This window comes from Sinohyriopsis cumingii, chromosome 5, assembly GCF_028554795.1.
Source record: "Sinohyriopsis cumingii isolate HCF-2022 chromosome 5, ASM2855479v2, whole genome shotgun sequence".
NCBI lineage: Eukaryota > Metazoa > Mollusca > Bivalvia > Unionida > Unionidae > Sinohyriopsis > Sinohyriopsis cumingii.
In genome coordinates this window covers 990,080-1,013,351 of record NC_142965.1, presented here as the reverse complement: position 1 = coordinate 1,013,351, position 23,272 = coordinate 990,080, and the positions used below count along the sequence as shown (strand labels likewise).

Genomic DNA, 23,272 nt, shown 5'->3' with positions numbered 1-23,272 from the left:
ATTCAAGTACAAGTCCACTCCACTGAACAAGGAATGCATGAAATTGTTGACGGGAGCTACTGCTTCATCGTCTATAGCACCTCCAGTCTTATCTAGAATTTTGACTTTCAGGTACAAGTAACTGCTATTCAGATCGATGTAATCTTCGGGCTGTCCTTTGATTTCAAACTCGATGGGAGCGGAATCCGTCAGTGAGGAGACGGGGTGAAATTCCACCCACTGGGATTCTTGCATGGTCATCATGGTAGGAGGCATGGCAAACAGATCCAGTTCCGACTTGGAACAAGCGCAAGACTCTCGGTGCATCATTTTTTTGTTCTTTCTCAATAATCGAAAACGTCTAAGTCTCGAACGGTTCTTCTTTTCTTGGCCTTTCTCGCTTGAAGTCTGGTGAAAGGGTGTTTTCTTCGTCGTCTCTTTCTGCCTTGTCCTTGCTGAATGCCTGACTCGGTAGCGTGCAGGGCATTTATAGGTGTTTCTCGTTGGCCTAAAATGTCTTTGCCCGTTTGCAGCAAGACAATTTTGCCTGCCCTCATGAAGGCATCTTTAGGGTTTTGTTTTTCGATGATGACATTTTGGAGAAATTCTTTGCCTTGCGTCAGTGCCGCATCTTTCAAGGCGTGCAATCCGCGTGTCACCATCGGTTTCAACACCGGGGCCACCGAACGAAAGGCCGATTTTAACATATCTCCTAAGCCGTGTCCTCGCTGTCGAGCAACCCCTCGGTACGCTGGATACATGACTTACTTACGAGTCGTGAGAGAACCGTTTTCGAAAATGGAGTTTCACCGTGACTTTTCCTTTGGTGAATGGAATATTTTGTCCCAAATCTCCTTTTATAGCAATGTTGACCGTGTCCAAATACGACTTACTGACAGGCAAATAGTGAGGATGGACAAATTCAAAGTGGACGTGGTAAGTGTTTCCACCTTCCTCGTCAGTGTTCGTGGCAGAATCCACTTTGAAAGGAATGACACGCAGTAACGGTACGGAGGTGTGTCCCACCACGTTGTACTCCACCACATCGGAGTACACGAACATCAAATTCAGACCTTGGTTCATTTCTACCGGGGCACGAAATAACTTGCTAAAAGACTCGTTGTCGTAAACGATGGGTAATTCGTTTTTCTTGAGCATGGTCTTTCTCATGTCCATGTCTCCGCCCAACATGTCAAACAATTCAGGACAAAATAAAATGGACATGATTTTACTTCGTTCAAATTTCATCAAGAAGCGACGAGCTGCTTTGTGGTACTCCATGGTGACACTTTTGTTGACATGCTCCAAAGCTTTCAGAAACACGACATTAAACCTGGAGGCTATGGTGCTGACCAAATGTTGACCACTAAAATAATAGCCTGGGGGAATGAACAAGTGATAGGTGGTGTACTTTTGATTTTGTGTACGGGTTTTCTTGTCATATTTGACATTGCTATCCATCCACTGTTGCATTTGCACGTCATGAACTTCCACATCAAAAAAAATTTTGATTGCGAAGGACATTGAGGACTTGGGTCGGGTGAATCATTTCTACTAAAGCCACTTACCAATGGGCTTCGTGATCTAAATGGATGGCCTGAGGTAATTTGGCCGTGTAACAGCACAACGTGTTCTTGGGAAACACCTCCATGGAACTGTCACTGGGTAAAGTTAAGTAAAATTGGTTTTGGTGACTCATAATTCCAGAGTTATGTGGCTGTCCGAGGGGTTAGTGGACGTCAGAGGCGCGTCTCCGTCTAAAATGGGGTTCTGATTGTGGTTGAAGTGGTGACTGGCACTGACACTGGACACAAGGTTCCCGGGGTTCCCGTTCGAGGAGAATTTCAGGGAGGGATTAGGAAGCAGGTAACCGATGTAACTGCTCAATAAAATGGTCCACAATTGTTTGTCTCCTTGTTGCAAACTCAAATTGGCAATGGCTGCCCCGATGACACAATACACCACGAAGATTTGGCAGAAAAAGACGATTTGCGTTTTAGGCACACGTTCTCCACACCACAGCCACAAGCATTGTTTTTGTAAATCTTGCACAGAAGAACTAGGTGAAGGAGGAGTGGTCGACGTAGCTGCGTCTGTGTGAAAGGGCATGATGGTCACTTCTTTTTATAGTCGATGACTTGCGAAGCGTCGATCCAAGAATCAAAACTGGGTGGATATCCTTTCCAACGTACTTTGACTTCTTTGACACGTCGTTTGCGCACTTTACGGGTTCTGCGTTCGAGAATGCTTTCGATGTCGTACACGTCGTCTTCTTTTTTGGTGACACGTTGTAACTCGGGCAAATAAAACGTTCCTTTGAGCACTTCTCCGTTCATGTCTTCCAATTTATAGACGGCAGGATGACGGCCATGCACTCGTCCAGTGACGCGAAACAGTTCGGTCGTCCAGTTAGGTAAGTAACCTTTGTCGAAAGTGCGTTTGGTTTTGCCAATGCGCACCCAATCTCCTACGGCCAACACTCCACTTTTCTTGGGGACAGCCCTCGTCGGGGACGTACCAAACAGGCGCTCAAACACCAGCACTTCGTTGTCGGGAGTCACGTCTTGCGGGGCACGTCCAATGCTTCGATGGTAAGATTGGTTGTACGCTTGCACCAGGTGCGGTAAGATGTCGATGTACTTCAGAGTGTGGTGATGCGTAAAATATTTCCACATGCGTTCTTTCAAAGTGCGTTGAAAACGTTCCACGATACTGGCTTTGGTTTCGGGATTCTCGGTGGTAAAAAAATGAATGTCACGTTTCTTTAATTCTTTTTGGAAAGCTTGGTTCAGAAATTCGGTACCTTTGTCCGTTTGCCATCGAAGAGGGTGACGACCGCTTTGTTTCAACACCCGTTGCAGGGCTCGCACTAACTCGCTGCTCGATTTGGAAGTCAAGGGCACGACCCAGGCAAATTTGGAAAAGACGTCGATGACACAAAACAAATATTTGTAGCCACGATTGTAGCTGGCCAAATGAGAGACATCGGCTATATCGGCTTGCCATTGATGATCGATGCCTTCCACTCGGGTGCGACTTCTGGCAAACTTGCGTCGAATGGGTTTGTGTAAAGTGTAGGTAGCTTGTTCTTGTAACCATCGTTGCACTTGAGGTAAACGGAGACTTTTCAGTCGCGTTTTGTCAGCACGATACAATTTTTGAACTCCTGCGTAACCTGCAGGATGGGAGGGATCGTAGTAAATGCTGGCTAAGACTTTTTCCATTTTTTTTGTGTTGGTTGGTGTGTTAATAAGACACCCACTCTTGGAGGATGCTACTCTTTTTCTCTTGGGGTATTTTCTTGGATTGCAATGCTTTGCGTGTGCGGCCAGCAATAGGTGTCGAAGAGGAGAAGGATGTCTGAGCGGGGGATATCGGTTCTTGTTTCACTTCTGTCTTCACTTCTGTCTTCACTTTCTTTTTCTCTTGTGAGGAAGAAGGGGTGGCCATCATCTTTTTAATCCATCCAATTCTGGAGGTAGGTGGTGTTGTTTACTTGCGTACTTTTTCTGGTGGAGTTTGAAACCCTTCCTCTTCTTCTCCTTTTTCTGTCTTGGTCACGGGTACTGGTGGTACTGGTACTGGTACTGGTACTGGTGCTGGACTTTTCATCAAGGTCTTAAAATCTCTCAGAGTGGGTAGAGCTGTTTCGTCTAAAGCTTTATGGTGAAAGAGTTGCAGTCGTTGCAAGAGTTGACCGTACTTTTGCGATTTTTCTGTTTCGGACAAATCTTGACGATCCATCAAGGACTGCAATTCGTGTTGTAACTGGGACATCTCGCTCAAATTGGGATTGGGAGGTAAATGCGGGGTGTGTTGTTCTTGCCACCGATGGTATTCCATCCATCGTTTGTAAGGCACTAAAGCTAGTTTTCGTCCTTCCATGGGGTTGTCAGGGGTCGATTCTGAGATCTTGGAACTTCCGAGGCCTTTTTATCTTGCTCCCACCAGTCCTCCCAACATGGTTTCCAAGACTCCTTTCAATATGGGGCCTAACAAGAGAGGTAAAATACCTCCACGTTGCACTAAGTTAAACATCTTCTTTTTTTGACGAATGGGAATTTTCTTTTGAACCATTTGGCGAAGAACGTGACGATGTTTGCCTAAGCATTGTTTCTGGTGTTTGGACAAAGGGATCGTGCCTTTCAAAACGTTCAAACAACATTCGCACACGGTATCGATGACCTCTTTGGAGGCTGTTTGAATGAGTTTTTTTCGTAGGGGTGGAGAAGCTTTGGACAGGACAGATAACATGTCCCCATGTTTGGCTAAACGTGGTGGCAGTCCTTTCCTTTTCTTTCCTTGGGGTTTTCTGGAGGGTGACAACTTTGAGTCTTCAGGAGCACCAAAAAACACTGATACCCGACTTGGTCACAGGCCATTTTTATACTGGAACGCGTCGCCACTGATTGTCTTGACGTCGTATTAGTTTGAGGACAGGCATGACACGTCGTGCAGGGGTACGTAACGGATTAAATCGAGCCAGTTCTTGCTTGGACAAATCCAGTAAACTTTGTAACATGCCCGATCTTTCTTGAACTTTGATTTTGGGAGAAGGTACTTTGTGAGCAGCAGCCACTGCCACTAAATTGGAAGGTAAAGCCACTGGGGAGGTTCTTTTGGGGGTCATCAACGGAGAAGTTCTTGGTGTGATCAACGTCTCCAAGTACTCTTCAGTTCTGGGTGTCATTAACGGAGAGGTGGACAAACGTGAAGCTGCCGGAGACGCAGTCACCGCCGTGGCAGGTCATGGTTTGCGAGTGTAAGGTTGCGTCCTGGCCGAAGTGCCTCTCTTGCGGCTAGTTTTCTGTGGACTTTTCTTTTTCTGGGGGCTTCTTTTCTTTTTCCGGGGTGGTGGTGGTGTCTGGTCAGAGGAGGGTCCTGCCACTGGAGAAGTTCTCCTTGGGGACCTGGTCTTTCTCTTGTTGGGGCTTCGTTGGACTTTTGTCTTGGATATAACTTTGGGGGCATTAGGATCCCATCTTAAGAGTGAGCGAATGATGACCCCTCCTAGAGTACCGCTCCCTCCAGGTTTCAAAATGATTTGTTTTTTGGTTTGAGTGTCGATGCGGGGATCGGCCAGTTGGACCAAAGCGACTTTGTTTCGATCGAAAAAGCGTTTGGTTTGATGAGGAATCTGAATGACTCCTTGGAGTAATTGACGTGCCGTCACCGTGACTTCTTTGAGACTAGCTTCTAAGACACGAGCTCGTGTTTGTGGATCTTTTTCTCGACTGATGCCATACAAGGCACGAATCAATTTGACGGGAAGATGCGACTGAAGCGACGTCATGTTCGCACTGAGAGTGAGACAGACGAAAAAGGGTCTGAGGTTTTTATAGATTTTTTTATGGGGAGTGAAATGAAGTCGAGGACGGAGACGTGTACAGGACAGGCCCTCCGTCTTGGCACCAGTGGTGAAACAGGTGGGTACGAAATCGCAAATCCTCGGGAGTCGTAGGTTTCAAATCGACGAGTAAATAGGCGTGTGGCGTTTGAGTGGCATCGTCGTACGCCTGAGTCAGCCAAGGCGTTCCTAACTGTTTGGCTAAGACTTGCACTTGCGATTTATCTCGAGGGCTTTTAAACAAGACCACGTAATGCGCATTGAGACTGATGGTGCGATGGGCTTTACTTTGTTGAAACAAATTTTGGGTGATGTAAACGACACTGGCATTACGGTGATGCCCTTTGCGCGTGAACCACAGTTTAATTTCTTCTTCGTCTTCTCCTAACATGTCGTCGAAAATGACCAAATGGGTTAGACGGGAGTCAGAGACGATACCGTCGTCTTCTTTAGGAATGCCTTCCACAAACACGATGGAATCGCCTTGACTTTCTCGCAAGAGGCTGTACGCCGATTGCCACTCTTTGTAACACCACACGATTCGTTGAGGGGGTCGATCGATCAAATGATGTTTATGTTCGATCAAACGTTTGACGAATTCGGTTTTGCCTGAACCGCTAGGTCCAGCAATGAGCATGTTAAAGGGATGGCGAAGATACAAAGCCTCCCAACTGGCACGATCTAAGTGTTCGTCGATGACTTTGAAAGTAGAGGAAGAGGGAGCAGAGACAGCAGAGGTAGCCATTGTTTGAGAAATGTCACTTGTGACACGAAAAACAAACAAGACAAGAGTTTATATACTTTTTCAGAACACGTTTATTGAATGTTTCAAACATGAATACTAAAGACAAAAATGCATAAAAGCCAAAGGCTTAAGTACAAGAATAAAATGCACATGATAACCATGAACGTGGAATAAACACAAGTGTCTGTACAACATGTTTTGGGTAAAGTTCTAACCAGTTCTATAGTAGGGGTAAGGTCACACAAGTGTCCTCCCGAAAGGGTCTCTCAGGCCTGTCCACGACAGTCCTGTCCTGGGTGACGGGTTCTTCTGGCACCGTCACTAACACAGGTTGAAAAGTAACTTTTTTCCTTGAATAACTCTCGTGCATACTGGGCCACCTCTTGTGTCCAAGCCTCAAAACCCTGGTCTCGGTGATGTCCAACATTTGACTCCTAACCAATCTGGTTTCTTCTTCGTCAACGACATGGTAAGTTACTTCAATGAACAATGAACTATCGATCTTGCCTAGGGTTCCTTTTCATATACAGACCAATACCGACGTGACCGTACGGTAAGATGAAGTGATTGGGAAGTCGCACTCGCTTCTGGTATACAATTTGATAGACTTTTTCCAAGGGTCGACTGACGATGTGGTGAGTGGGTAAACGTACAATCTTGTTAGGTTGATAGGTGGTCACTTTAAAGTTTCCATCCTCTCCCGATTGCAAGGCTTCTTTCAATACCCCAAAGTTGACCACTCGACTGGTACGATGATTCAGAGTCAGTCCTTTCACTTTGCACGTCGTGTGCACTTCTCCTTGTTTGTCCCGGTATTCGTAGCCGTAATTTTTGGGACCACCACTGACGAAACTTAGAATCTTGTCGTCGGGATGCTCGTCTGTCCAGGCTCCTAAACGGTCTCCTTCGATGTCAGGGTGCTGTTGAATCGGGTGATGGATGTAAATGCAACTGTCCGTGTCAAAGTACAGGACGCGTTCTTCTAACAGTTCTAAAGCTTCGTACAATTTTAAGCGAGCATGAGCTGTCACGTAAGCCGCAATGATGACATTTCCAAAAGGGTCGTCTTGTACAAAGTCCAGATCTTCTTCGTAATTGACCAAGATCAAATCCTCTCGAACGACGTCCACGTGTTTCATGTATTTGGTTTTGTCGTGAATCATCTGGAAGTAGCGGGAAGGTTCTGTCAAATATTCCGTCTTGGGTAAACACGGTCGTTGTGCCATTTTACCCCACAAGCAATTTAACATCACTTTGGCAAACGATCGCCTGCCTTCGTTTTTTTCGATGTGGTCTAAAGAGATGCCTTCTTGTGCGTAGTATTTCTCTTTGAATTGTATTTGGTCTTCGGGAGTGTGACACCAGGAAGGATAGCCGCTGGCATCTTGTTTCAGTTTCAAAAAGGCATCCACGTAGTCGGCGAAAATGCCTTTCTGAGTAGGGTCACCCTTGTGGTACTGTTGTGTCTTGGGAAAGTGGCAAATTTCGTACACTTCTAACAGTTGGTATCCCATGTCCAGAGCTTTGAACAATTCCACGCTGACCCAGGTTCCCGTCAAGGCACGTTCTTCCTGGCTGTGATGGCAAGGTTGGTCCTGGTTGCACGTTTCGGCACAAGTACGGCACAAGGGAAACATCAGTTTGCCTTGACAATGGTGAGGTAAGACGGGATGGTATAGGTTCGTGGGAGGCAAAACTTTACACTTGATCAAGCCTTCGTATTGTCGAATGTTTTTCAGGTCGATGTGTTCCGTGAACAATTGCGGGTGCCCTACAGGAAAGCGACAATATTTGCACACGTAGGGATACAGCGAACACACGTCCAAGTATTTGATTTCTTCTCCTTTCTCTTCGTCGGCTTGGTACAGCAAACAGGTGGCATTGGTCCTTCCTCCGTACAAACTATCCCTTGGGTTCAGCGGGTCCATGAACTGGTAACTTTCCACGAGGCGTTTAAACTCGGGATCGGTTTTCAAACGGTGATCGTACTCGTGTTCCCACATTTCCACCACTTGGTATCCTTGCTGTTCTAACTTTAGGCGTCGCTGACAAGTGTCCTGGTACAAGTCTTCCATGGTTCGTTGCAAAAACTGATTTTTAGTGTCACGGTCAGGGTAACAGACGGGACATCCTTGAAATAAGTAGCCGTTAAACTCGTACACGATCTTGGGGTTTTCTAAGTCCCAGCCATCTACCGAATACGTTCCGATGGTCTTTTCGCCTCCTCCGTTGCGGGCATGCTGAATCCATTTGTCTTCCTTGTCGCACAAGTAATGTAACCAACGTAGGGCTTTGACCGAGTATTGACGCTTGACATAGTGGGTCGTTTGAGGACTGATGACAGCCACGGTGTTTTCAGGCATGAATCGTTGGCGGTACACTAAGGAACACGCTTTGGCAATGGTGCAAGCTTCTTTCAAAGGATCGACCCCTCCGTGTTCCATGATCAGTTCTCGAAATTTTCCACAGCAACGTCGTAAAATGTCCACGTCGGAACGACAATACTTTAGCATTTCTTCCTGAAAGTCGAAGGGGTCAGAGGCATGAGCCTGGTACCAAGCGTAGAAAGCTTCTCGTTGTTCGGTACGCATCTTGTCGGGGTCGTAATAGTGAGCCTCAGGTAAATGGGGTAGAACGGCATGTTGATTGGCTTCCGTATTGAAAAAGTGTGGAAAGTACCCTTTAGCCATTTCTGTCATTCCAAACGTTTTAGGCATTCGACTCAAAGGCATGGCCAAGTAACTCATCGAATCTTTAAACTGTACTTGTCCCACTTGCATGAAAATGATTTTGGCTCCGTTCAAAGTGACTTTAGGACGCTCGGTGCCTTGTTCCGCATAGTACCTCAAAAGAAACTGTCCATCGTATCCGGAGAAATTGTGAGCCATCACCGTGGCATGACGATGACAATCTCCGTAACGTTCGATGTCCTCTTGGCTCCACGTCTTGTCGATGGGGTCTAAGACCCATTGGGCAAAATCGGCTAACGTGTTTGGTCCCCGAAAGATTTTTTCACGTCCTCCAGGAATCTTGCTGCAGTGAGGGCAATGACTGAAAATAGGTTCTTGAATGCACTTCTCGCACGCTCGATGAGCCACGCAGAAATTAGGGATGTGAATGCCAGTCTCTTGCATGCATTCGAAATCGAAAAAGATGAAATTGCCTTTCTTCTTGTGACCGTCCTCTTTCTCTGGTGGGGGTTGGTATTTTTGCATGTAGCATTCGTGTTCCAAGTCCACGATGTGGTGACAAATGTGACATTTTTTCTTTCCTCGACATACGTGTGCCTTGGCATTGTTGGTAAGTATGCCTTGTCCACACGTAGGGCACAATCTCAGGAGTTGACAAGCACATTTCTTCTGTGAACCTTGTGTTTTCAAATGTTGCTGGTAACAGTCAGGGCTGACAAACGTGCGCAGACAAGTCGAACAAGGCACTGGTTCTTCGCTCAGACAGGGTGGAGAGGCCAAACATCCTGGGCATTTCAATCCACAATGCTTGTGTTGCTCTCGATTGTTATAACCATAATCACATTTCTCACAATAATAACTGTATCCCAGGAGTCCGGTGATACTGGTAATGGTATCGAAATGGTCATCGTGATAATAAAGGTGAATGTATTTTCCGTCCTTAAAATCCTGGCCTCGAAACAACAGAGACCCGCGCATTTCTTTAGGGTGCACTTTCAAGGTGTAGCGTGGGGCTAGGGCATCTTGCAATTTTTGCATCTCAGGAATGCCACAGGGTGTGTCTTTGGACAGGCCAGCTTGTTGCAACAGGAGTTCTGCTTCGTTTCGTTGTTTGGTTCGGTTCGATTTTCGAATGTTCTCCCAGGTTCTTTTCCATTTTACCGTGTCGTTCTTGTTGGCATAGGTTCGTCCCACCACGATGGCACGGGCTAAGCACATCTGGTCTTGATGGTTGTTAATTCGGACGAGACTCTTTTTGGTGTTGCGAAGGTCGTTCACCAGTAGGACCTTTTTGCGTCCTGTCCCTTGAGGAAGAGAGACGTGAGCCATTTTCAGTGTGGCTTTACCATCGGTGATGTCAAACTGGTCATTAGATTGTTGTACGTGTTGAATCTTGTCCATGACTTTGGAAGGGGTTAGTTCTGCGGGTCTGCTAAACTCGATCCAAACAGGGGATTTCAAACCGTCGTGATCTATGGATAGTGTCAAGCGATCGTCTTCTTTGGGTTGACATTGTCGCTTGAGTGCGGTGAGCAAAGAATCCCACATCTCGGTGATAAACCCTTCTGCTTTCTCCAAGGGTACGTCGGACTTGAAATCTTTAAACTTCACCGTGTAGGTGTAAGCCGTGGTTCTAAATTTTCTAGAGGAGCGCTTTTCCGTCTCTGGAATGGAATAGTACTTTTCAGGGTTGACTAAGGGTGGTGAACTTGGTTTAGAGGGTTCGGATTCTGGTTCACTCATGTCCTCTTCAAAATCACTGGCATGAATTTGTGCCAAGATTTCGGCCCTGGTACGAGGCGATAGATCACGTTTCTGCCTCTTACTTTCTTCTTCTTCTTTCTTCTCGAATGAATAGGATCGTTTCATCTTGAGTGCAAAACGTCAAATGACTCAAGTTCAAACACCATAGACTAATTTATAGTCATGGCAAACCAGCGTATATAAAAAGGGTGTGTCTTGTCCTTTCACTATTCATTTCACTCTCAAACCGAGGAGAACGATGGAAGAGACTACCCAGATGGAACGTTTCGTCAGAGCTTTGCGAGGGGTCATTAGAAAATTCTCTTCAGACCAGCCGACGGACTACTCTCCTTCCTTTCGAGATAAGAGTCAGGATACTTGCTATATCTGTCAGAAGAAAGGGCATTGGTCTTCAGAGTGTCCAGACCGTCAAAAAAGAAAAAAAACAGGGGCTAAAAAAGACAAAAGTCAAGATACCTGTTATTATTGTAAAGAAAAAGGACATTGGTCTCCAGATTGCCCAAAAAAGAAACAAGAGGAGTCAGAAGAAAAGAAGGATTCTTCAGAAGAAGAGAGGGATTCTTCGGAAGAAGAGAGGGATTCTTCGAAAGAAGAGAGGGATTCTTCAGAGGAAGAAGAGGAAGAAAGAAGACAATTCTATTTAAAAGAAGCAAAGAAACAGGAGAAGAAAAGAAGAAGGGAAGAAAATGAGGAAAAAACGGTGAAGAAATTCAAAAAACAGAGTGACTAAACAAGGAGAAAGAAGAAGTCAATGAACTTTTAATTAAAGTGTTCTGTGGTGAATTGTGAATTGGATTGTAAAAAATGGAGAAAAGAATACATGAATGATATAAGGTAAGTGTCTTTGAGTTTTGATTTTAAAATAAGAAGCTACACTCACGCACTCATACACAGACACGTACTATAAGGGTAAAATGGGTGGGGTTTATTTTTGAGTTATTGGCAAATTGAAATTGTATTTCTTTTCGAGAAATGTGGGTGGCCCTGAAAAGGGCCTTTTTATTTTGGTGTAGGGGTGAGTTTAACCAATCAACTTTAACTGCCTTAAGCCTTTGCCACGGCCAAGGCCTACTTCTGATGATTGGGTTGAAATCACTAAGGGTGGTACGACAGGCTTAGTCACAGGGTTGGCGTGTTTAGCTCGGGAAGGTCGTATTCTCTTCGGTCGTGATAAAGAAGTCTGATACATTTGTTTCAGACTTCTTAACTCCGCTAAAATGTCCAACAGTACCGTAGCCGTTTGATTTTCACCCTCTTGTTTCTTTGCTGCTACTTCTTCTTGCTGTTGTTGCTGTTGTTTTTTTCTTACCTCTTCTTGTTGCTGTTGCTGTTGCTGTAGGAGAAAAGCTTGTTCCGCTTCCTTTTGTCGTTGCATAAATTTCTCCAATTCTTCTTTCTGTCTCTGTCTAAAATTCTCCACTTGCGCTAATGAAGAAGGTAACGAAGGTTCCGGAACAAATTCTTGCGAGGTAAGAAAATCCACAAAATCCCAATGTACCTCTTCTGAAAGTAAGTCCGGGTTCCCTTGGGCAGTCTCCCCTGCTGGTGCACCCCAATGGATCGTTTTCTGAGTTTCCGTCATGTTGAATCACTGTCGCATAGATTGACTGCACACAAGCGCTAGCGAATCTATATAGACCAACTGACGTCACAGACTACTCTCTTCGGATTGGATGCGGGCTGACTGAATTTTGTAACGCGTGTTTGGATTGGTGAATGAACTCAATCCGTTTCAATCCTGCCTCTACCTATAAATAAGCGCAGTTCAGTGCATTGATTCACTTGTTCTCGTCGCTTCAAGATGTGGACCGATGTGCAATCTTCTACGCTTGTGTCTTCCATGATGTTCCGGACGGACATACCCATGTATGTCCGATCCAAGTGGACCGTTGTCCACAGGACAAACACCAGCCTGTGGATACGTAGGATCTACGTAGAAAGACAAGGATTCCTGAAAAGAGTGCTGATTTACGGACCAACAGTGAGACGTAGCCTAAGGACAAGAAGAAGACCAATGCGGTACCATTTATGTTAATGAATACATTAACATAAACCCAAAGGCCCTTTTCAGGGCCAGCCATATTTCTCGAAAAGAGATAGCCTTTCCATTGCCTACCCCTTTTATTTAAATTTAAATTTAAATTTAAATTTAAATTTTAAAAAATTTAAAAAAAAAAAAAAAAATCCCAAAAGCCCAAACTCTATTCCCCATGTTAATTTCCCTTGTCCCTAGACAGACCCAAACTCTATGTTAAATTCCCATTGTCCCTAAAGTGACCCACGATTTCTCTCCATGTTAAATTTCCATTGTCCCTAATCTGACCCAGGGGTCTTTTTAATGCTAAGTCCCATTGTCCCTAATGTGCCCCACCTTACTACTTTGATCCTTTTGTGTGGCTTTTCAGTTTTAAATGTGATGAGATAAATTACATTCTCTGTTTTGTACGTTTTGTTTGGAACATGTATTTTTAGTTTTTCTCTAGTCACTGTGCTAGAAAATGTCCTCGTCTTTATCATAAGTCTACACGCCGCCTTATAGCATTGAAACCAAGCTTTTTAAACCAAGAACCATTATCGACATTCAAAATCGTACTTTATTACAAGTGAACTAATTAAGCAAATGTATTTTTTAGTCATGCATATGTTGTACAATTACATATGTATATTTACAAATTAAGGAAAATACTTCGATCATTTATTTATCCTATTGTCTGATATTATTTATGGGAAATTGGATATATGTAGAACGTTGGATAAACTAATATATAATCTTGATAAATCTTCTCGATAAATATTAATAAATTTGATCACGCTGCAGACACATATGATACAACTCCTCTACTATTTTTGTATTCAATATTTTCATCAAATAAATATATTAGAAATGGATATAATTAACAATATGTAAAACCTAAAGATTGTCTAAGGACACCTATAAAGTACATAGTACATATATTTACCTATGTTAAGATGCAATGTCATTCAAAAATGTCAGTGATGCATGCCTAATGTAAATATATCGTATTTACGTAATACGCTCAGCATGCTGGTATCAGATTATCTTGAGGTGTTGCTTAAATGTAATATCAATGGCGAATGATACAATTGTCGCGGCAGTGGAAATGGAAGAAACAACAGAACTTAAAAAGCTGGTATCGTTTAAAATATGTATTTTTATAATTCCTATTGGATCTCACATTTGTTGCTAAATACTGTTCACTTTCGCTAAATAAACCATCATGGCTGCATGTGTGTATGTTTTGATGTATATATGAATGCATATGCTATTATTATTATTATTATTATTAGTCGTAGCAGTATTAGTATTAGTAGTAGCAGAAGTAATAGTTGTAGTAGTAGTAGTATTACAGCCATACCCGGATGCCTCAAGGTAAGAATGACAGGCAGAGTGATGGCAGCTGCAACAGCCAAAAGAACAACTAAAACCAGGATAATTGCTATCTTGCGTCTCCTCAATGTCCGTGTGACTTGCTGGTCAGACTGCTCACTCTGCACAGCGTTGGAAGTAAACCCAATGAATGATGTGTCCACTTCTTGGCAATTATAACCTTTCACGGGATTATTTTTGTAGTAGAGAGAAGCAATTGTAATCCCGACCTGAATATATATATATATATGTATACATGAAGAACAAAATTAGATACGCAACAGTTGGCCATTTAAAAGAGAAAAGGGTTTCTAAACTCATATATTTGATACGTACATTTGTGACACGTCAAGCTTGTTGAATACGATGGTGAGCCTATTTTCAAACTTTCAATGTTGAGAGTGACATTTCATCAGACGTTATCGCCTCGGATGCGGGAGGTTGTGGGTTCGATCCACGGCTGAGTCATACCAAAGACTTTAAAAAATGGTACTAACAGCTGCCTCGCTTGGCGCTGAACGTTAAGAGGTTAGTGTTAGGACTGGTCGGCATGGTGTCAGGATAATGTGACTGGGTGGGACATCTTGCTACATGTCTGCGGCATGATGCCCCAGTGCTAGACATCACTATAAACTGACACGTTGCAGACATCGGTAGCAATATGACTGAATAATTGTTAAAGCAACACACACACACACACACACACAAACACACACACACACACACACACACACACATCGGACATTATATTTATGCTTTTAGGAAACATGCAACAGACAGGCGTGAAACCAAGAAATTTTAACCCCATGAAGAATTATATCCTGTATTAACACAGGAAAAGAAAGTATCCTCTAAACTGGAGTACGTTCAATCGTCGCTGAAATTCATTATTAATGTTTATTGAGAGAAATAGATTTGACGTAGATTTATGACCATGTAACCATTCGACTTGTTCAGCAAACCACTAAATAAACTAAGATAGTTTTGGGTACACACATGTAACACATGTCATCAGGCATGTCTGTAAACAAACCAAAGGTAAGAAAAGTGGAAACTATGTAATTCTAACCTTTCTTAAATATTGTGTCTGAATTCTGTATCTGACTTTGAGATTGAACTAGAGATATTTGTTTAAAATGCGAACAAGCTTTGTATTTTATTTGTGGCATTAAAATTATATTCAATGATTTAAGGAAATAAAATAATCCAGCAAACTAACCATGATATCATAATTTTCAAGTTTATTTTTTACCCATGGTCATCTAGTCTCAGGAGCCATTTTTAGAGGATGAAAGTGAAATAGAATTGTGGTTGAATGAATTCGCTCTTCCTTTTATGAAGGTTGCTGATAAGTTTATATTTTGTATTTATTTTTCGTCGAGGTTTGATTGCATACTATGTCAATCACAGTAATATAATAGTTGTACTTTATCAAAGCTGAAGGAAGGTCCGCGATTGCTCACGGGTAAGCGACCTGAATTATGAATGTTTGCTTTCTGCTATGAGATCCACCCCAAACGCCTTTCTTGGTATGTCCCTGAGAAGCCAACAACAGCATGTTTACTACGAAAATGTACAATATTGACGAGGAATGGGACAAACGCATACCAAATCTGAGCTTATAATTCACTGACATTACATTAATTGCACAAGTAACATATTAGAAATATGCCTATAGGATTGTACAAAGTTTTTATTGAGGAGAAGCAAACTAATTAGGACTGTGTGGATGAGTCAGTGCTTGTATAAATCGAACTGCAAGGAACCCATATCCCTTCTCTTATGCTGAACAATCTAGCAAATAATGGTGTGTGTAAATTTAGTTTACCTTTCAGTGCGCAGGCATGCATAGTGTGCATTCAATCTCATATTCTAATCTTACATAATATAGTGTCCTCTCCATTATTCAAATATAATATGTACATTTGTAGAAAGCAGAATCACTGTAAATAGTCTTCATTAATAAAGGTCTGCAAAATAAACCATAAAATATCGCCTATATATGTATTATACATTGAGAACAAACGTAATACAGTAACTTTGTAATGTCCATACACATACCTAGTAATTAGCAGATGCAGATTTATTGTAGAACGGTTAGTTTCGGGAGGAGCAAATACATCATGTCACACGGAGAATAGTCCATGTAAACGTAACAGAAAACCGCTCCGGTGGCCTAGTGGTTAGAGCGTCCGCCTCGGATTTTGGAGATCGTGGGTTCGATCCACGGCCGAGTCATACTAAAGACCTACAAAAATGTTACTTACAGCTGCCTGGCTTGACGCTCAGCATTAAGAGGTTAGTGTTAGGACTGGTCGGCCTGGTGTCAGGATAATGTGACTGGGTGGGACATCATGTTACATGTCTGCGGTATGATGCCCCAGTGCTAGACATCACTATAAACTGCCACATTGCAGACATCGTAGCGATATGACTAAAAAATTGTTAAAGCTACGTTTAAAATCCAAATCACACACACACACACACACACACACACACACACGTAACAGAAAAGTACTCTTGCTCATTTGAGTTTTATCTGTATAGCACGTGTTCTGTTTAAGTGATGACTCGATTTGTCTTTTTTCGCCTGAAAGGAAGCTATTTCATTCACAGTTTGAAATCAAACTAAATTATCGGGGTAGTGATGCTTGAATCTTAAATATTTGCTGAGTGAGTTTGAATGTCGTGATATAAAGACCATGCCGTGTTAGATTTAACAACGGTAAACACACCAGGACTATAGGTAAAGTATTAGCACAAATCGAATATGTATTTAACGCTTAAGTTATGACTCCATTGACGAACAGTTCTAATCTTACATCTCAAATGGACGCACCAATACCACACAAAATAAATGTACTTATGGTTAATAATCCCAGCAACTAAAGAATGTTTAATTCTAAAACGATTCTCTAATACATAATGCCACATTTAATTTGAGATAAAACTACCGACATTTTTTTTTTAGCATAGGAAGAGAAATTACAAATATTAATGCTTGTCAGAGTGCAGTCTTCTTGCATTTGTGCTAAGTTAACATAATATTGTTCCGTGTTAAAATAGTTATTCCAAATAAACGTTCTAACCATCTGTTTAAAGTATTCACATACAGCCGGACCATATATATAATTTAAAATCGTTTAATTTTAGAGTCACAAACCTCAAATTAACCGTATGTAAGTAGTCTTATAGGGTTAAAATACTGAACTAGGTCCGGTAGAGCGACTACTATAATTGTGTTTGTCTTATTTGCTCGTTTCTAACAAGCAGGATATCAGTTTCTAAAAGTATATATCCCTATTCATCGATGCATAATGCACACGCTGATCATGAATATCATTGTAGCATGTATAATTTCAGGCCAATATTGTACACATTGATCTGCCAGGGCATTATGCTGCTCTTCGTTAGATTCACAGGATAAAGGGTAATTATAAAAGGTCAGTTCAGGTTTGAACAACACGTGTTTAGAAATAACGGGTATCTTAATTTGTATGAATATGACCATTGATTTTTTTTTAAAGTCAGCATTACCAATATTTTCTTCATGGCAAATCAAGCAGCAAGAAGAATCTGAGATGAGATAAAGCAAAACAACTGTTTTATCTGTATATATCACAGATAATATGTTCCAAAGAATCGATGAAGATATCAATTTCTTATTATATCAAAGTTTATTCCATGTTTGTGCCTACAACTGAGGATCTAAAAAATAAACTAAAATATTACTAGAGTCTTTATGTTATTTTGATATTCACTTATAAATTGTTCAATGACTAACACTGAGAATAGATTCATTAAGGTTTTCATTTTGTATTCATTCTGCAATAATTCTTTGTTTGAATAATTGATTTTGTAAAATATAAACTATCGACGGATGAGAGGATGTATCCATGCATCTATGTTGATATCTATCTATATATCTATCTATCTATCTATCTATCTATCTGTCTATCTATCTATCTATCTATCTATCTATCTACTTATCTATCTATCTATCTATCTATCTACTTATCTATCTATCTATCTATATATCTATCTATCCATCTATCTATCTATTCTACATGATGTCATCGGCACGGTTGGCGCACACAGACACCCACATGCATAGACGAACACTCACTTACACACATGCATAGACGAACACTCACTTACACACATGCATAGACGAACACTCACTTACACACATGCATAAACGAAAACTCACTTACACACATGCATAGACGAACGCTCACTTACACACATGCATACATGCTAATGGTTAGTGCTTTACCTGGCTTTTATCATCCTCATGTCTAGCATGTTCATAACTGCCGGTGTTCGTTGACATAATGATTGAGTTTTGCATCGAACTCCCAAGGGAACCACTTTGGTCACTATATTTGGATCCCCGACTTATTCTTATCATTTCATAAGTCATTTTAGCTGAAATGTAAGTTAGTTACATAGTTCATAGATTTCGATGACAAACACATAAAATGTGTCTCTTTGGATTCACCAAGCCAGCTAGAGTAAACTCATGTTTAAGATATTCTCAACTGAATACGACAGGTAAATGTTATGCTCGTTGTACGCGAAATGCGATATGTATTTTGTGCTGTTTTGTCCCTCTTGGCAATCAATACTGCCATGACACAGAACAACAATCCTGGTTAGTGTTACAAGTGCTTGGTAAATGTGTATTGTGAACGATACTTTAAACAAACAAAGAAGCGTTTATACTGAACACAATAATAAAAAAAAGAAGGAAACGTTTTATGTCAGTGAGTGTTTATATGCTAGTCAATTTTATGTGCATGAGCAATATGAATTATTTTTATTTTTTCCTTCTTGTTCTCGTTCCTGTTCTTGTTCTTGTTCTCCTTATTATTATTATTAGTATTAATATTATTATTATTTTTATTATTATTATTATTATTATTATTATTATTTCTATACTGACCATTCAGCGCAAAAGATTTATTTCCTGAGTATGACCTTTTTAGTTTAATTTCTGTTACATCTTTTCTGTAACACCTGGTAGATTTACTTAACATGTATTTATTTGTTGTGCGCAATGTAATTATATGAATATTGGAACTGTGTAATCGCTAATCAAGTGCAGCTTAAATGACGTTTTCACTCCATACAAGTGCCATATCTTATTTGTAAAATAAATGGAATATATCTAAATGACGTAATCAATACAAAGAGGTGACACGCTTTACATCTAAACAAATAAACGTCATGTTGCGCGATATTAAGTTATCTTCACCTTTAGTTTTGTTTCGTGTGAGAATGGAATATAATGAAAATGTCTTAGCTTGGGCTTATCTTCTGATAGAAAAATGTCTTAGCTTGGGTTTATCTTCTGATAGGATACATATGCATTAGCGTAGAACAAGAGCAAACATATGTTTTGTGTTTGTACTACGTCGTGTAGTTTGCTGTAAAAGGAAAACAAAGAAGCTATACAATGTATGTTGCCGTTGTAAATGGGGTGGGGGCATTTAGAAAGAAGCGTCTTAAATGTATAGTTGTCGGGAAAATGAAATACATTATAAAACGCTCAAGAGCAAATGTCTACTTCAACAAGATGAAATATTCATATAGGGAAATCTATCCACGTACGATATTGCAATTAAGTTGCATGAAAATTAGTTCTTACCTCAAACATCAGCACTTTACACTCCGTCATTTGAAGGAACTTGATGTAAGCGATTTGTCATCTAGTATGTGTTTCTTTATTTTAAGAATATGTTTAGACTGGATCATCTTTCTAATATTCGCGAAAAGCGCAGGTGCATCACGGACTGAGGAAATATATTGGTATGTGTACAGCTAGTATTTATTAATGTTAAACACTCTTGAATTTAGCAACAGAGGCACACATTCAACACCCTAAGTGACGTATGTTTACGATGTGTAACAAACACTCCTCAAGTTCAGCATATTCTTAGAATATCTCAGCTATCAGCTTATGCGTTGTATATCAGTGGCTCGCCGTAGTGTATACAATGGGGTTGCTTAATCGGCATTTCTTTTCTTCTTTTTTCTAACAATGGAAGATGTTATGTAGAAGATGTCTGTGATCACTGGATCATACTGAGGATTTTCTAAGAGGAAAATATATGTAAAACTATAGAACCTCAAAAGTCCAAGTCCAAGATCACGGTATGGCCATGAAGTTGGGAGAGATTCAACTCTTTGCCATGTCATTCTATTCTCAATTGCAAGATCAGCTCTCATGATCATATTACGCTCGAAATTATCTGCTGTTAGTGAGAAAGAAATTAAAAGTTTGAGCTGGTGCCTACATTATTTCAGACGGCAAATCGTGTAGCATTAATTGCTGGCGCAAATAGATGTGCACGACTAATCATGGCATCCATTTTGTTATTTGTTTCTTTAATGATAAACAAAATTGCACAGAAAGCCAGATTAAATACAGATAAAGTACATATCACACTGTTCTTTCTCTACTTTTACCTACAATAAATATATCGGAAGTTACAAGTATCTAGTGTTTAACCTTTTGGAAGTTATTAATTTGCAGTTATAGTGTCAACTAATTTGTTTAAGCTTGCTGCTGGTACTGGATAATATTTGTATTGACCTAGAAATTAATGAGCCATAACGACATCTGTTATTTTATGTACATGTATGGCTCATCAATATTTAGGTAAGTACAAATAATTTCCAGTAGCAGCAACAAGCTGAAATAAACTAGTTGACACATACTAGAGTTAACAGGTTGAATTCCTGTAGAAACAGCCATGTAAAGTTTCGCAAACATAACCGTTTTTCTGTTTTATTTGTTTGTCTTGTCTATGTTTTGTATTTGCCTTTGTAAAAGACTCATTAAAGAGTCGAAAACACACAGGCTAGCTAGATACTAGTTTCGCACTGTTCGTTGTCAGTTTATTGTGTTTATCTTAACCAGTCCGTGAAACATGTGGTCCCTTGCTGGATCCAATGAACTTGAAAGAATTGTTATTCGCCATATAATTTGTATTATATATATATATATATATATATATATATATATATATATATATATATATACGCTCTGCTTAAATATTGCTTTTATACTCTGATGTTGCTGTGTGTAATCTGCAATCACGCTGTTATTTATTTGTGCTCGAAGTTGATTGAGATTTTCAATTTTTGACAACATTCACTCGAATTTGGCCGCACTGATTATTTTATTCTCTGTTGCTACCGAGAACAGTTTACTGATCGTTTTCTGACTGCTCTGTGTGTCCGCAATCGATTCGGAATCGATGCGTACTCATGAATGTAGTCGCAGAAAATTTTCTTGCTCGCGAGAGCAGAGACACCAGTTACTAACGATATAGCTCCGACAAGAATGCCGATTAGTGTCCAGACTGGTTTACGTTGTCGTGATTACATTCTCATCTAGACCGACAGTTGCTGCCACAGCAAGCCATCTAATGCCATCTGCGACCAGACACGAGCACTTAGACTTAGATCAACGTGGTTCTCTTCGCGACTGCATATCGCAAGTGTTGTTCCGCTTCGAATATTTTTCACAGCGTTAAGACTGAGCATTTGTCATGATTATGCTATTAATAATACAATCTTCAATTATAATCTTTTGATATGCAGATCTTGCCCGGTTTCATCATCACGTGCAGGTGCAATACGCACGCGCATTTCTGACTGGTTCATTGGTCAAGCAGTTTTAAAAAAAAATAATATTTCCTTATGAATAATTAAATCTCCGGGGAAGGTACGCTATGGTGGCCTTGCAACCCTTTCAGCTGAAAACAAACCGATTATTCCAGAACGTTCAACATCAAATTATCTTCATTGCTCAATATATGTGACCTGAATAAGTGTTGTTGAAAACTAGTCGAAATCTTCCTCTTCTCAGTTTGGTCAAAATTGGTTTAAAATATTCATTGGTGAACTTTACTGGAGTGGATACATCGGTGAATGCCACCTCGATATTGTAGAACCAACCCCGGAGTGTCCTTGCACCTGGTGCTGTAGTCAACGCTTCAGTACATTCACGTGCACACGCGATGATTCCATGTTGTCCTAGAGTTGGCAATACTACATTGTGTGTGTGTGGGGGGGGGGGGGGCGCAGTTCCAGCTATCAATTTCTACGTGACCTTCAACAAGATCATATTTTAGTGTATACGATGGTACAGTAACACCGTTTTGACACAAATATTCAGCTACAATTGGAACGAAATTGCTCTCGATGCTAACAACTGCAGCCAGCTGATCCAACTCACCGTCGATGGTAAATACTGCAATTTTATCAACACGGTCAGATTACATTACTTATGTAATAATGACAAAAATCCAATCTTAAACACAACTGCTAAAGGTGGATAAATACCCGTCCGCATAAATATTGATTGCTTCGAGCTGAATGTTAACTCTAGCGATCTACGACATCGATATTGTACATATGAACGATTTTTGTAAACATTATTATCTTTGCCAGCACATGTTGCAAAAGGCTTGCGAATGTGCTCTGTGGATTTACTACACGCATTAGTGCGAGCATATATGTGCGATTATTTCTTTCAAGTAATGTCTTGTTGCAATAGTAGCTCCATCAACAGAGTTTTTGATCAAAGCAACCGAACCGCTGCTGTCTCTGACTTCACTATTCTAAATTAGCTCAACCACATTCTTCACCATTAAGTTGCCTTTCAACTTGACATGAATAGCTTGAATCTCCACGTTCAACGTTTCTAGTGTGCCAGATTGATGTTCAAAAATCACAAGCTCACCTGGATCAACACCAATGTTAAAACAACTAGTAAACTAAGACAGATCCGTTTTGGTGACACATCGGCTCAGATCCACAATAGCACCTTGTCGACGAGCAGAATAGCCACGTGAATGCCGAAAGATATTTGTGTATAATAGCATCACACGTACTGTAATGTGAAACCGAAAGTGCTTTCGGTGCTAATGAACGTTGCAGTGCACACAACTCCTAAACATGACCGCATATGGGACCAACCAACCGTCTGTATACTGGCATAATCGAATGAAACGACGGCAGACGACCTTGTCGTCTACTTCCACCAGTACCTCGGGATAAATATTTAAGCACTTCGAATGGCGACGCAAGTCCATGGAAATCAAAATGCAAACTCGTCCATAACTGTGTGATCGAAAACCTCAGTCCTTGGGTATTGAACGACTCGTGCCTGGCAATGGAAAGCCTCATACTTATTTTATGCCGTCGCCAACTGCCTTTTTCCGAAGCAATTCCTGATACAGTTCATACAAGTAATAAGCTATAGCTTAGATTTTAATTTGGGTTAGGATATGCTAATTTCTACATCTGCCTCAGCACTTGCTGAGTTATTTCGAGGACGTCTGATT

The 23,272-nt window shown here is 41.0% G+C and overlaps 1 protein-coding gene across 1 annotated transcript in view; it reads right to left on the bottom strand.

The window, feature by feature from the left end:
- LOC149798513 (uncharacterized) overlaps positions 1-18,440 on the bottom strand; it is a 77,839-nt gene extending 59,399 nt beyond the window's left edge. The window contains exons 1-2 of the mRNA XM_089957318.1: positions 18,190-18,440; positions 13,903-14,143 (exon numbers count right to left, since the gene is read on the bottom strand). Of these exons, the coding sequence (XP_089813444.1) occupies positions 13,903-14,143; positions 18,190-18,336 (388 nt within the window). The 5' untranslated portion in view covers positions 18,337-18,440. The remainder of the gene's footprint in view (positions 1-13,902; positions 14,144-18,189) is intronic.
- Between the last annotated feature and the right edge of the window lie 4,832 nt (positions 18,441-23,272).